This window comes from Taudactylus pleione, unplaced genomic scaffold (assembly GCF_031769625.1).
Source record: "Taudactylus pleione unplaced genomic scaffold, aTauple2 ptg000290l, whole genome shotgun sequence".
In the NCBI taxonomy this organism is placed as follows: Eukaryota; Metazoa; Chordata; class Amphibia; order Anura; family Myobatrachidae; genus Taudactylus; species Taudactylus pleione.
Genome location: NW_028284692.1, coordinates 9004845 through 9021285, shown reverse-complemented (window position 1 = coordinate 9021285; position 16441 = coordinate 9004845). Strand labels below are relative to the sequence as shown.

The 16441-nt window shown below is 41.9% G+C and overlaps 1 protein-coding gene across 1 annotated transcript in view; it reads left to right on the top strand.

Annotated features, from left to right (window-relative positions):
• The first annotated feature begins 406 nt into the window (after positions 1-406).
• Positions 407-16441, top strand: part of LOC148511883 (cytohesin-1) — a 39433-nt gene continuing 23398 nt past the window's right edge. Inside the window, exons 1-2 of the mRNA XM_088482661.1 lie at positions 407-597; positions 15222-15304. Coding sequence (XP_088338787.1) covers positions 579-597; positions 15222-15304 — 102 coding nt within the window. The 5' untranslated portion in view covers positions 407-578. The remainder of the gene's footprint in view (positions 598-15221; positions 15305-16441) is intronic.

The following is a 16441-nucleotide window of genomic DNA, read 5'->3' as shown; positions in this document are numbered from 1 at the left end:
GTCTACAGCAGCAAGAAAGCTATAATAACCTCTTACAGCCCACTATCAACCTATACCCAGATAACAAGCATTGCTTGTGTCTGCAGTGTAGTCAATTTATGTAATTGAATTGACTTTATGACCTTAGTGTTGCTGGGTTTAGTTGTATGGAATCCTGCAGTATGCCAATCTGATGTCTGTGTGCCTGCCTGATGTATATGATAAGGGTCTGTTCTGTACTCTAGCACTGTAATTCCTATTGCACCACCATTATTTAGCTGGCACACTTCTTCTGATTGGATCTTAGATCTTAGCTCAGGTGTTGTACTCTTCCTCCTCCCCCCATCTGCGTAGGTAGTGCGAGGGTTAAGGCTATGGATCAGATCAGAGCTGAGTGTGACAGGCAGCGAGCAGGGACAGGGTGTGACAGTGTACACTTCCCCCTCAGGGTGACGTGTGCACCCATCCTCCGCCCACTCTCTGTGTTGGGACTTGCAACAGCTGTCAGTACAGAAAGTCTCAGGCGGCACTTTGTGCGGGTGCTGAGATACTATCGACAGTTCCACAGCCCCTAGGACCCCTGACATCCATCCGGGAGCATGGTGTTGATTACTGACGGTAAGATTTGGAGGGTTTGTTTATCCCCCTCTATAGCTATAAGTTTCATACCTATATAAACCACTTGGCTGGCAGCATATGATAGCTTTATGTGTTGTAAATCATCAGCCAAGCGGAGAGATTGTATTGTACATAAAATGTACTCTTTTCATCTTTAAGATATTTTATTTGTAATAATCCTGGTGTTTTACAGCAATGAGTTGTAATCTGTGTGCTGAAAATGCTGTTTTGGTCTTTATAGCATGTGGCAGGTTTGGATCTGGGAGCAATTGCCCAGCCCAGTGTGGTTCATTTGACAGGCAAAACCGGTTTATGGGGGCATGCCAGTTACACCCCTGATTTTGAAGTTCGTCATCTATCAGAGTAAATAGAGCTGAATGTAATTAATGCTGCTGTCTATGCTTGGAAGCAATCTGACATGAATTCATATATTGATAATAAGTACCGAATATATATAAAATATACAGAAAACGATGTTGTTGCAGTGGAGAAACCCTTCCACCAGCTCCACTTTGTAGGGCAGTCTGTGCTCATTTCAGTTTTTGTTTTGGGTTTTATTTTCAGTAAAGCACTAACAAGTAATTCTGTATACAATTACATTTACATGACCTAGATCTACCATGTTGCTTACTTGGCTGAGGTAAAATTAAATCCGGTATCAACAAATCCATCCGGCGTTGGCAAATTATAATGGAAATGTAAGAGTACTTGGTTCCCTTTTAACAAACAATAACTTTGGAACAAGTAGATTATTCATAGCAAAAATACCTCATACAATTAAGTCTGGCAACAAAAATCATGGGGTTTGGTTCATCCATGTTTTTTTGGGACCCCTGACCTCGGCAGGTACAGACCAGTTGGATTGAGAGTCTTCACTACCTATGTGGCTTCTCTGCAACAGTGAAATTGTTCCTCCCTGGGAAGATGAGGGCTTTATTTGGTATTTACTATTCACACATTAGATCACATCCCTGTTTGCGTAGAAATATAATGTCGTCATCATATAACAGTGGTTCAACCAGATAATATATAGTAACAAGTTACTAGGGCCTTATCAATTTGACGTTATGAAAGTGTATTTGCTAATTTCATTTACCATTTGTATCAATAATATGGTTTATTTAGAATTGGTGCCTTAATGTAAATTACTGTCCCCAAACCTTTTCTTTCTATTCCTGCCATCTGTGGACAATCTCTAGCCATATCTCCCCATTTCTCTTCAGCCTCACCCCACAATTCGTGTCTCTCAAGTTCCATCCACGCTGTGTCTCTCTAGTGCTATGTACTGATTCACAGGGTGCTAGAATGAAGACTATTTCCTGTGCCTGTCCAGTCTCACCCCCCCTGTCTCTCCAGCCTTACTCCATCCCTCGTGTGTCTCTCCAGCTCCAGCCCCCTTCTGTGTCTCTAGTTCCAGCCCCCTTGTATCTCTCCAGCCCCCCAGTGTTGCTCTAGCACCCTGCATCCCTCTGGCTTCAGTCCACAGTCACTTATCTTCTTATGTGTCTTCTGGCTGCTTCTCTTTGCATGTCTGCTCCTCGTGGCTCGTCTGCCTCAGTGGTGCAACGTGATGTTATGATGTCACACTCACTGCAATGTCTAGAAACAAATTTGTAAGGGGCATGTGGATTTATCTGTGGGCCGCTGAGTGGTCTGGGCCCTTTGGAATCTTTGGGCTCGGTACAAGTGTACCCCCCTGTTGCTACAATGTTACTTCCGAACATGATGTTTGTAAAATAAGTATTGTTTCAGTCTAATGTATCTTCAATATTTAGCAAGCATCTTAGGAGTAGTATTCTCAGGGTGTGTTCACAGGCTGAAGATGCCCCAGTGCGATTTCCTTATCTATATGTTCAGCTATGAAGGACCGGCTACACTATTTGTATCATATACTTTCAGTGGACTTGATAACAGGCTAAGAAGACGAGAGACTTGCCTGGTGATAATCTACGGCCTAATTGTTGTCCAATCTAGACTGCATATGCATGGATTGCCAACAGTCTCCTGTAACTTCAGAGCTCTGACCCCTTACACTGCAAACCAATGTCAGAATTAGCATTCCGTGCTAGGTAATATCTAGTGTTTCTTTGTATAAATACTGTACACCATGGTCTAGTAGACATTCTCTGTGTACCTTAGACTGGAATAAGAGTAAGTGCCCATATCTCCCAACTGTCTTGATTTCAGCAGGACAGTCCCGCTTTTTGGGCACTGTCCCGCTGTCCCATCCAAGGGCCACAATGTCCCGCAATAACTGAGAGTTTGGGGGCACTCTGTTACCCCTCTGTGCCAGGAAAAGCTGGGGGCTGCCCAGCAACTCCCAGAGCGCTGGTCGAACACCCAGTGTGATCAGAACAGGGCATGATGCTCAACCACACCCCCAAAATGCGCATAACAGAGGGCGTGGTGTCATGCTTCATGAGACCATGCACATTTTCTGCGACTGTGCCGGAGGCGTGCACACAAAAGTCCTGACTACGAACTCCCCAATTTTGGTAGGTATGAGTGTCTGTCTGCTCCTGTTGAGTCAGTACCTCTGTGCACCGGATTCTGGAAACGGTTATGACCACAAATCATTCTAGTATTCGCAAATGTACTAAATTCCAAACTGTTATGATCTCAAGTCAATCTTCATTGTAGCACCTGCTATACATGTGAATCAGTACATATCAGTGCTATATATATATATATTTACTAACGGTTGCTCAGTCCTTGCTGCCATATCCTATCATTATACTGTGACAAGTGTAGAAGATTTATTGACAGTCTCATGTTGTAACTTAGAAAGCGCCCGTTTGTGCTTTTTAGGCTTGCCATTGTTATGGCCTAATCAAAATAACTTGGAAAGTAGTATATTAATGTAGTCATGATCTATCCTAAAATCTGAAGTTTCTTTAGATTATTGTTTGACAGCAAATTAGGTTTTAAATTATTTTGAAAAAAGGAGACTTAATTCTGGAACCCTACATTGATTATTTGAAGAGAGTTAGATTATCACAGAAGAGCAATACACTATTTTCTTATTAATCAGGTAAGAGTCTTAAGGACTATAAAAGTTTAGAGAAAATTCCTATGTCTAATAAGGTCTATATTCTGGTCCTTTAGAAATTAAAACTTTTTACTTTTATGGGAAACCTAAAGGAACAAAAGTAATTATTTCCATAATTGATATTTGAGAAGACCTCTGTATAAATGTTTAACCATTGGAATGAGCCAGATATTATGTGTCATTGATATATATATATATATATATATATATATATATATATATATATATATATATATATATAATATGGGAAAAATTATGTTGGAGGAATTAATAACATATCTTTGCTATGCTCCCGAAGAGAGTTATAATATACTGGTAGAAGCCATTATTAGAACTCTTTTTGGATAAAAGGCAAAAAAATTGGTCAATAAATTGGTTACAGGCAAATAAGCATACCAGTGCACTCTTCTCACAGAGGTGGAGGTTTATTCAGAAAATACAGTTTTAACTAATTAAGTTATTTTTTAAATTGACAGTTTTTGTGTGTCTGTCTACTAATAGATGATTTCTCTATACCGTATCTACTACCCAAGGTGAAAGATTATCAAAAGCGTGTGCAGGGATGGCGGTACATGTCTCTTTCTTAGTATGCACGATGGCCGGCGCATGTACAGTTAACCCACCTTTTTAATATGCAGTGGGCGCTATTACTCAGAACATTAGTACCACATCCCTATTTTTGGTCCAATTTTTTGTAAATATTACTTTTGGGAAGTTGCTTCGCTGTCTGTATCATATGATTGATAATTAAAATGTCAGCATTTCTTTTGCATGCAAGACTACCCAGTTCATGTAATGGTCAGATCTTTTTCTCGCTCTTCTTATTGTGTACATTTCACCATAATTCATGACAACCTGGCCACTCAGGGTACTGAGTAAATAGTGGTTATTTAGTTTTAGTTCAGTAAAGTATATGCCATACAAACATGAGTGTACTATAAACTGCCATTCTTTCATCAGAAGAATTGATGCGGAATGTAGTCAAAAGGTCGACAATTACCATGTCAACATTAATAATGTCGACAGTTATTATGTCAACATTGTTAAAATGTGGACAGGCAATAAACTGGTGAGGGATTTTGTATGGGAAGCTAAAAAACCTTGCTTTAAGCATGCTACCATGTTCAGACGCAAACACATGAGCGGAATTCAACTACCGCACTTTCCTACATATTATGGAGCGGTTATGTTTGGCCAAGTTATGGACTGAATGGAGTCTGGGTGTGCTCGTCAGTGTGTTCAGTTGGAGGGTCATTCTGCTCTCTCGATGGTCACGTGGAGATCCAGGGTACCCATTATAACTCACCCCACAATAAGTCCTCCCTGGCTAGGTGGAATGCACTAAGGAGACACTCTTGCATTTCCTCTCTCTTCTCACTTCTGACCCTGCTTTTTGGCAACCCCAACTTCCCACCGGGCACCACTAGTGCTTTATTTAAGGTTTGGGCACAACAGGGTGTTCTCCGTGTTGGCCAGCTGGTGGACTCGGAGGGAGTGTGTTCCTTTTTCTAAATGGGCATTTCAGGATGCTGAAATTTGCCGTTATTTAACACTGAAACATTTTGTTCAAAGCCGAGAATTGCGAGTGGCCTTCAGTAAACCGTTGACTCTTCAGTAGACCTGGCTCCACTGCTCCCATCACATTTCCTCTCTACATGCTATAAGCTACTGATTGAGCATGCTTACCCTGTGCCCACTAAATTTACTACTGACTGGCAAAAAGACTTTCAGGTTTCTCTATAACCTCCGGAATGGCAGTTATTCAGTCATTGAAACTCAATATAAGGTGTTCTCATGTTGGTACAGGTGTTCCCATTATTTAGCGAATATGATTTCTGGTGTTTTCGGATAGATGTTGGCGCTACAATTTTGCGGAGGGCTCGCCAGAACATATTTAGTGGGATGCCTAGCCATGCTCCCTTTGTGGTAGAGGGTACGTACTATATCTGCATCAATCCTGGGTAGCGCAGTGCCTTTCCACCCATCCGTTTGGATTTTAAATTTGTATCCTGGTAGACTGGCAACCTATAAAATATTCTTACTTAAATTCCTTAATAGCGCTGCAAAGACGGTGATTCCGGTTCATTGAAAGATCACAACCTCACCTTCGTTAAAATAATGATTATGAGGATAGATTTGTATATGACTATGGAGGACCTTCATCTCGGAGTTGACAAAAATAAAGAATTTGGCCCTCCGTTTGCTGGGCATGGTACTCCCCACTCTCTTTTCTTTTCCCAAAAGACACCCCCCTCCCTTTGTCTTGTGTGTATCTATGGTTCAATTTTTACTCCTTTTTTTTTTTCTCTCTTTCTTCTATTTTAATATGTCTCTTGTCCATGACATGTTTCCTGCCGAAACTCACTGTACTGACTTTTGTCTATGTATATTTGCTCCTGTTCAATTTGTTACCCTACTATTACTGGACTCTTGTTGGTTGTGTATATATGTTTAAAATCAATAAACATATATTGTGGAAAACATGTTGACGGGCAATGTGTCAACATTCTCAGAATGTCGACAAGTAAAATGTCGACACTGTAAGGTAAATCACTGCTGGACAATGAGGGATGATACATCGACATTCTAACATGTCGACATTCCATGTCTGTCTACATAATCAATGTCGACATGGCCAGCGTCAACATTATGACCATGTTGACATGATTAATGACTGTCTGCATATCATACCTAACCCATTGATGCCTAGAAGTACTGAAGCTTTGTACTTTCAGTGCTTCCTCATTTTGTGCACTTTAAAAGAGCCCATAACTTTCAACAGAGGTACCACTAGATATATATATGGATGCAAGATTGACCGTTTTGTTGTAGCAATGCTTTGAATTTAATAAATCTTAAAACCATATTTGCTTAGTCCTCTATTTGTTTCTATGTATTGTCTACACAATATAGGATTTACCTGACCTAACATTTCATGTTGTTCTTGCACCCAGGGGATAATTTAGAAGTTATACTGAATTATTAATAACCGCTCTCTTGCGCATCTATGTTTTACTATTTTGACAGGTTAATTAGCCATATCACTGATCTATTGGTAAACAAGTTGCTTCATATATAGCTGTGCATTCATATCTACCTTCTCATTTTTATTCATTTATATATGTATTCCTGGATGGCAGTAGACAAGGATTTGTCTTACCTGCAGATCGGCAGAAATGGACAGCTGCTTGTTACTTTTAGCTAAATATTTTAAAATAAAAACTGCATAAATCCAAATTGCTGGGTTGAACATTACTTCAAAATTGCAGGTTTCTTTATTCAGACTTTCGTCTTGTAGGTATAACAATGGACAATAAGCTATATTGTATTGCATTGCTCTGCTTCCCTATGCAATATTTATATTTTTTATTTTTATTTCCATTTTTATTTTGTTATTTTCTATTTTATTTTATAATAATATAAACTATGTAACATTTTTGTTATTATGATTGTAAACTACTGTTTCTTAATGTTTTATTTTGATTTGTCCTGGAAATTTTTTTCTCTAATAAAAACTATTTGAGTAAAAAAAAAAAAAAATGGACAATAAGCTAAAAATAAACTTTTTTCTGTCATCTTTGTTTGCACATTTACCCTGTTAATAGGCTTTTGCTCTCTAATATGTAAATGTGTTACTTTTAATTTTTAGACATTGGAAGATGATGGGACCACAGTGTTTGTTGTACTTTCACTTTAAATGCCAAGTTAAATAAGTGTACAACAATCAGGCCTGGTCATTTGGACTGATTGCTCAAACTATTAGATATGGACGCACATTGTGGGAAATCGGCCATTGGGAAGAAGAAATGACGGAGGAGCCTGACTAGTGAATACCTGTCAGCCAATGACTCCAAGTCCATATGATCCGCTCATCCGTCATGTCCAAATATTAACAGTCCATATGGAGAGGCACTTCATAGGTTAAGATGGTTGGTCAACTGGCTATAAATGTAACAGCGTAATCTGACTTTTTGACAAACTGATGGTGTTGGTCACTATGCCCATTAGTAAATGCATATTGCAGATTTGGCTGGACGGTTACTGGTCAAATGAACTTTCTTTTCTCTATATTTATATCTATTCTATATTAGTTTCTAGCAAAGCAGTCACATGATTGGATAGATGTAATCACATGATTGGATAGATGACGACATAGTATTCAATTTTACCGTGGCTTTAAACTATCCACTATGCCTGGAAACTTGTCATTTCTCTGTGGGAGAGATCTTAAAAATTGTTCCAGGGATGAGATAACTTCACTTTTTTTTTTATTATCTGGGAGGAAGGGCAAACTAAAAATTATTACAAGTATAAAGTCGTGATGTATACATAAATTTGGTTGAACCTTAAGGTACATTATTCAATTTACTAGTAGTCCACACTATTTTGGATGTTGAGGTGACCACCTAGGTCATTTTACTTTTGATAGTAATCACACCACAGATATGTTCCATAGGTGTGGGTTTTGTGTGCAGAAAATACCACTGAACGGTCAGATTTTGTTGTATTTGCATCTAATCGGTTTTATTTGTAACCATAGTAAAAATCTTATATATAATTATATTTATTTAACTTCCTAAATTGTAATTTCACAAAACCTTTTCTTTATTTGTAAATTCTGTAGAATATTTGCCCTGTATCACAAGAAGCGTGCGTCACCACACAAGGTGTCAGTAACACTGATGATCGCATAGGTTTCAGTAAATGCTTCTGGCTCTGACTTCCCCATTTTGGTTTCATTTCTGCTCAAGTACTTAACGCCACTATTTTCATAGATGTGTATGCTGTGTTTAATGCGGGATTTTGTTACCCCTTGCAATATATCATTTTCCATATTGACTTTGCTGTTGACCAATACCTTTTAATTTGCCTGTTAGGGTATTTGAAGATACTAATCCTGATAAATAAGAGGTTGAATATGAAGTGGTTAGTCTATCCTCCCCAGTGTTTTTGTATGCAGAAAAGATTATTATATCCTTACTTTTATCACAAGTTTCTTACTGAATACAACGCAAGCATATCTGACAAGCCTTATTGTTTGGAAAGGACAGATAAGCAGTTTACCATTTGCAGTTATAATCTTGTCACTAAAGGCAACATTTGGCTGGGGTAAATCTGTCTATTGGTGGGCATTTGTAAGGTGGTCTTCATCCCATATTTAAAATAAATGTAGGAGGAAATGATTAAAACATTGATAACTTTAAAATGAATCAGTGATTTATATTTTACATTTACTTGACTTTGTTGAATTTATCTTCTTTCTAATCTGAACCAGATCGCTTTTATTGAACTCCCATGAGAGAGGCCTGGCCAGACTCCCTCTCTCTGCACTGTGAGCATACAACGTGGTCTGTATGGCGATATTTGTAGCGTAACGTAATGCAGGGAGCAATCCCAGTACATGTGCTTCCCATCCATAAAGCCAAAACAGAATGATAATTCAGCCAATATGTCCGACAAGTGTCAGCTATGGGGCTGATTCTGAGTAGGACGCAAAGTGGCTGTGTTTGTGTGAAGCCGTCGAAGCTTGATTTACTACAGTATGCTAATGTGAGTTTCCAGAGGGCTAATGCGAGGAATCGTGCAGCTTCAAGCGGGAAGCCGCACCACCCACTGTCTTTCCAGCCACATCTGCAACCTTCATCATTAGTGTATGCACTTGCAGCAGCCCCATACTATGTGCCAGAGATCTGTCAGGAATGGGCTTCTCTTCTCCGTAAGCATGACTCAAAATAGCACAGAACTCAAGCTAAACGTCCAGACACTCCCATGATGGGCTGGGTAGGGAGTTGCAGCGCTCAGAATCCCGGTAGTCAGAATCCTGACACCTAGATTCCGACAGGGTTAGGATACCGACACCTGCAGGTATGTATTCTAACCCTACACCTAAACCTAACCCTCCCTCCCCGTAGCCTAAACCTAAACCCTCCCCCTAGTGGCTAAGCCTAACCCAAACACTTTCCATCGGAATGCTAGCGCTGGGATTCTGACTGATGGGAACCAGCATCCCGACAGCCAGGATATAAACTACATCCCCCCCATGACATCCCACAAGGCATGCAATCATAGTGTTCACTCTAGGTCTGGTGGCAGGCAGGGCGCCAGACCTAGAGCTAGGGCACATCTGCGCGCGTGTCCCAAAAAAGGTTGTGGCCAATGAAAAGGGGGCGTGTCTTTATGATGTGTCCCCTTTTCGGCACTTTTGGGGGTGTGCCCAGCACTTACGGACATGCCAGGCAGCCCCCAAGTGCCGTGGTCACCCGGCGTCTATTCACCAGCGGTGACAGCTGCTCTGCCGTTTTCTCCACCCGTGGGACACTGCGGCCCGCAGGTGGAGGATAGAACCCACAGGCTGTTTCAGCGGGGTGCCGCGCTGGAGGGCAGGGTGCATTCTGCCCTTCGGAAATAGGGCAGGAGGCGGCGCCCCACTGAAACAGTCTAGCGGGAACGCTAAATCACATTGTCACTGCCCTAGACTGAGATATGCAAAAATGGGTAAATTCACTTTTGCATGAACTATATAATAAAAATTGCTATTTGCCACCGTACAAAGAGATCCAGCTGGCTCAAAATCAGCTTCTATGGCTCTAGAGCAAGGCAACACAAGTACAGGGCAGGCACCAGAATGATGCAAGATACAAACAAGAGCTCCAGTAACGTCAATGAGGAGGTCTCCTTGTCAAGCTCTTGTGGAACCAGAATACTGGTATCCTGGTTTGTAAAAGAGATCTGAGTAATATTGGTGGATTCTATGACCAGTACTACACCACAAGAGCACCTAGACAAGCACTAATATTGGATGATGAGATGTTGGTGCAATAGAACATGTTAACCTGAGATAAACTTGTGACCATAATATATGTAAAGCTGTACAAACTGTTTCTCTCTTTATTTATGGTGGCAAAAACCAAAAGCAGGGACAATATAATATACGAGGGGGTGTGCAATTAGTTTCTGGATGTGCAGTACATAGGTAGAGTAGACACAATCTGACTTTCAGGACACAGTATATAAGCATGAATTCCTTATGGAGCTCAACAGAGACCACTGGAGAGCCATGATCTTCTGTGACTACAAGAGTTTTCTGCGACAGCAGGAGAGTTTTAACCGAATGCGAGCTACTTTTGGGGAAGAAGCACTGTACCGAAGCACTGTGTTTGAGTGGTTTTGGTGCAAGAGACTGTCCCTGGAAGACAATGAGTGCTGTGGTCGACCTGTGTCCGCCATCACTGAGGACAACTGACCATAGTTGAGGTGGACACCAGGCCCAGTTGGAGAAGGTAATAGGCATATCATCGGGATCCATCCTCTCGATAATCTACAAAAAGCTTAGCCTGAGCAGGGTGTCTGCAAGCTGGTTGCCCCATCAGCTGACTTGAGAGCAAAAGGAGGCTCAGGTGACTTGGAGGCTCCTCAAACCTGCTGGCCAGGTTTGATGACGGTCACTCAATGTATGTCTGGGAGATAATCAGTGACGATGAATCCTGGATTTACAGTTTTGACCACGAGACCAAACAGTCGGCTCAGTGGATCCCAGTTGGAGCTGCGCCACCACAGAAGTTCTGATGTGAGCGCAGCATGGCCAATCAGGTGGTGGCTGTTTTTGTGGCCAAGACTGGTCATGTAGCTACCGTACCACTTGTGCAGCCGTGCACTGTCACTGGGGACTGGTACGCCAACCAATGCCTGTTGCAAGTGCTGAAAACCATTTCCAGGCACCATCCAAGAACTCACACTCATGGTGCCCTTCTCCATCACGACAATGCACCTGCCCACAACTGGTGGATTTTCTGGCCCATAAACGCATCCAGGAGCTTGGTAATCCGCTATACAGTCTAGACCAGATGATTTCTTAATGTACCCACAAATCAAGTGCAAGATGCGTGGGATTTGTTTTGAGTTACCGGAAGCTGCAGTGGAGACCTTCATACAGCATGTAGAAGACATACCAGGTTTGGACTAGTCCAGCTGCTTCACCAAGTGGTTTGAGCGCATGCAACTTTGCATAGACCCCATCTGGCGAATACTTTGAAAAAATGTAATGTTCACTTTGTTTGTAAATATAATACTTTTGTCCATCTGGAAATTTATTGCACACCCTTGGTAGATATGGGTGGCTTAGATAGATATGGATATATTTATAAGAGTCTCAAGCTGGGTACACACCCAAAAGATATATCTGCAGATGATGGTTGTTCATACACACTGAACAACCATTATCTGCTCTCCTAGCCGCAGGTCCTGCTGGCTCCCCCGGCCTCTGCTGCAAGCGTACACACTGCACGATGGACAGATATATCTGCCATCGGCTGTGCAGCAGAGCCGACACGATATGTCTGTGAACAACGTCTTTCACAGACATATCGCTGGCAAACCGAATATCGAAAAAATACCCTGGCGCCTGCTCCACACCTGTGTTTTGAATAAATATATTGATGTTCCAGCTGCCAACTACGCAAAAAGTGGGGAATGCCAATCTCAACACAAAACCAGCCAAACAAATTTATGGTGCTTAGAGCATCATAAATTACACACAAAAATTAGTAAACTCTTAAATCGATTTATTAAATAAATAATAAACAAATAAACTATAAGCTCCCAGGAGTGTACATAAAACAAATCCACATTGCAAACATTAAAACTTCAGGGCAAATAGAGTATTTGGACACAGAATAAAAGAAATACAATCTTAGTGCTTGATACAATGTTACCTAAGCGAAGATTCCAATAATGAGCACAAATGAAGCCATAAACCTCAGATGGTAACTTGAAAGTCAATCCTCCATATACAGCAGGAGGGAATAAAAGGTTATCAGCGCTCTGTAGCGAACATAGTCACAGTCCAGCTATATTAATATCGATAGTATAGGTTAGTTTTATGCACAGCTGAAGTATATGTAGGAGAAGGTCCTTTATGATACTCACTGGACAGCGTCCTCCCTTTCTAGCTCCGATTTAAGGTGGTTAGCAGCAGCTCCGATGTTAAGCTGCTGACAGTGGTAAATAATGCTGGGCTGTAAGCGGAGTAAACAGGGAGCCAGTTCCAGGTGAATACTTCAGTATGTAGCCGCTGGTTTCCCCAGTGAGTCTGGTCACGCTGGACCTCCGTGCCAAGGATCTCCGTGCTGCTGTAATAATAAAACTCCAACACTGTTTGATTTGCCGGACAGCTCAGAGCAAAAGACGGCTTCTGTATAATGGAGTGCCCCAAGAAACACACCTGTAAACTTCGACGCGTTTCCCCGAAATGCACGGCTTTCTCAAGAAGCAGGTGGTACACACTGGCCAGTGTGTACCCAGAATTATTTGGTGAAGAAATTGAACACAATCGTTTAAAATGGTCTCAATGTAAAGCTGGCAATTCACTATACAATTTTCTGTCAGACATCTGTCCAATCTGGCTGGTTGGAATGAAAACCTGGTAATGTATGGGGTCAAATGACAGTCGATCATATGGTTTTAAACACTGAAAAAAGGACAAAAAAATTGTTCGTATTGGTTACATTTGTGTGTTTTAACCAATTTGTCTGAACAACCATATTTTGGCTATTTTCCAGTGTTTGCAGATGGACGATTGTCATTTGCTCCCATACATTACCAGGTTTTCATTCCAACCAGCCAGATTGGACAAATATCTGACAGAAAATTGTATAGTGGATGCCCAGCTTAATAACATATTACTACAAAATCACAAGTACAATTTTAAAATACACACATTTGCAAATGGAATCGGTATGTAATGCCGACAGCGGCAGCCAGGCGGGTCGAAATCCAGACGGAAAGGTAAATAACCTAACCCCTTTCTTCTCCCCCCCCCCCCCTAACCCTCCTTTACCCTAAACCCCACTCCCCGCACCCTAAACCCAACCCTCCCAGGGGGGTGCCTAACCCTAACCTCCCCCCCTAGTGCCCAACCCTAAATCCCCCCGGAGATCCCCAACCCCTCCCCCCCACCCCATCCCGGGGCTAAGTGTTCTACTTTCCCGTCATAGGATGATCAGGATGGCGGCCGTCGGTCTTCCGGCATCGGGATTAAGTTAAGCGTTGGCATTTCGGCGCCTATCTTAAGTCCCTTGTTGGGCAGGACGAGTCGGGATTTAGACCGACGGCATTGCGTCAAATATGTCACAATAACTCTATAGCACCTTCCTACTGGCCTAACCAGAGGAGTATTTATTTATCTGATAACATTTATTTGACTGCAGTGTAAATATTACAACTATGTTCTTGCACGTTCTTATAATGTCAGTTTGGTGTGTCAGGGAATATTATAATAACTATTATTATTATCTATTTATATGGGACCACGAGGGTTCCACAGTGCCTTACAAAGTATATAAACAAATGAGCACATAAGAAAACAGTTATTAACAGTACAGAACAATGCAGGACAAGGACATGGTTTATAAACATTGCTGCATTGGTGATCATAACACTTACATAAGCAGCAGGGCGTCAGCAATCAAGTGTTTGGTGCCGTTGCTGGGAGTTAGGAGTAAATGATAGTATAAGCGGGATGTAGTCAGGAGTCCGACTGTCGAAATGCCGACTGACTGCTTCCGCACTGTGTAATCCTGATAGGGGACTAATGATAGGGGTCGAAATCCCGACATCTATCATTAGCCCGACGCCCGGCATACCGAACAAAGGTAAGCCAGGTTGCGGGCGCGGACAGCTGCATTCGGTTTCAGGGCTCCCGGGGGGACTTAGGGATAGGTACCCCCCCCGGAAGGGTTAGGCTAGGGGAAGGGGGGGTTAGGTTTAGGCACCCCCCCCCTCCGGGAGGCTTAGGGTCAGGTTAGGGGAAGGGGGGGATAGGGTTAGGCACCCCCGAGGGGAGGTTAGGGTTAGGCACCTCCCCTGGGAGACTTGGGTGTAGGCTGCGGGGGGTTAGGTTTAGGCACTTACAGGGGGGGTTAGGGTTAGGCACTACGGGGGGATGTTAGGGTTAGGCACCCCTAAGGGAGTATTAGGGGGGGAAAGGGTTAGGAATAGGTAAGTAGAGGACTATTGGGATTGTCACTGCTTCTGGGGTTCCAGCATCGGGATTTGAACCGCCGGGCAGAGGTCCGGCGGTCATTCATACCGATCCCGTATAAGTAAGGGTAGGAGAAGCACATGAGGGACGAGGGCCCTGCTTGTGCGGGCTTACATTCTAAATGGATTTTGTAGGACAGTTGGTAAATATGGTACAAAAGAGATGCTAACTATAATCATTTTATGCAAAATACACTGTTATAAATGTGCCTGTAGTGCCAGCTATGGCTATATGAGATCATCTCTGCTTTTTGCGTGGGAGTTACAGACAAGACACATTATAGGATGATGATACAGACAAGGTTACGAAATAGAGTGGATGTCACAGCATGTCTGGCAAGATACGATATTCTGCATATCAGACGGACTGTATTTTAGCCTGTGATTAGTAATCAATAAATGAGAATTTTAGCAATACTGCATTTATAATTTGGGCACAATGTCAAATAGTTTTCTTTACCTAAACAGTATATTATTGTATCATTGTGTGTGTGTGTGTGTGTGTGTGTGTGTGAATAAACTGATCACTTTTCCTTAGTGCCCAGTGACCTGACGCTACAAGAGCGAGAGGAACTGGAGAACATCCAGCGTCGGAAGCAGAAGCTACTGGAAGATATTCAGGTGAATGTCCGCTGTGTTGTCATCCAGAGTACATAGTTCAATTACTGCTATCTAAATTTCAATGCGTTGTCACTCAAAGGACACTGTGCTCACTGTATCTTACATATTTACATGAGAGAGAAGGTCAGGTTTAAATAGACCAGAAGAGCATTCTATATTGGGTATTCAATGACCACTACTACAGAATTTATTTTTATCAACAATAACACAAATAAAACATGGTATAAAGTTAAACAATCACTTGTTGCCTAACAATGTGATCAAACTCATTAGTAATTACAGCTCAATTAAAAGGACATAATTCATCCACTGTTTTTAGTGGGAAACAGATGTGACAGTGGTAGACATTCTCTTCAGTGTATATATATATGAGATTATCATGATTCACTAGAGCACCACTGACCCGGGGTCACTTTCCTACAGTGGCATGTAGTGGAAATATGCTGTATTGCCAAATTGGAACAAAACGCTGTTCACGCACAGATTTACTGACAGGAGCGCAGCGCATTCACCTATTACATGTCGTATGTAACGTCATTGAAGCAGATACATTATATATTACAGCCTTAAACTACGTTCCCTTTCTCAAAAAGTCCTATTGTTCCAGGATCGCCTGTGTAAAATCATGTTGGCTTCATTGGTTAAAATGTAAATGTCTACAATTTCATTTGAATGATATTAATAGTCCTGCTCCTCTAGGGTGTTGTGTGCAGGGAGACAAAAGCTTTAGGAGCTGATTCTAAGTCCAACTCAACCGCGGCTGCATCTTTTGCGGTAGTTACACCTGCGTCTTTATGCTAATGCCGCTACAAAGCCCTTCCCCCGGTGTAGATCCGTGTGTACGAATGTGCAAGCAGTGAGACGCCCATTGTCAGCGCCTGTAGGTGTAGAAATACCACTTTGTGCATCTTTAGACACCCACCATCGGTTGCACCATCAAAACTTGCACCAGCCCTATGGCTGCTTCAGTTTCTCTGTCCCAGTATGGCCTCCTATTTAAGCATTTCAGTGTCTTTTAGGGTGTGGAGAGTGATAAAGTACCAGCCAATCACCTACTAACTGTCATTTTTAAAAAATGGCCTGTAAACTGACAGGAGCTGATTGGTTGGTACTTTATCACTCACCAAGGCTTGGTAC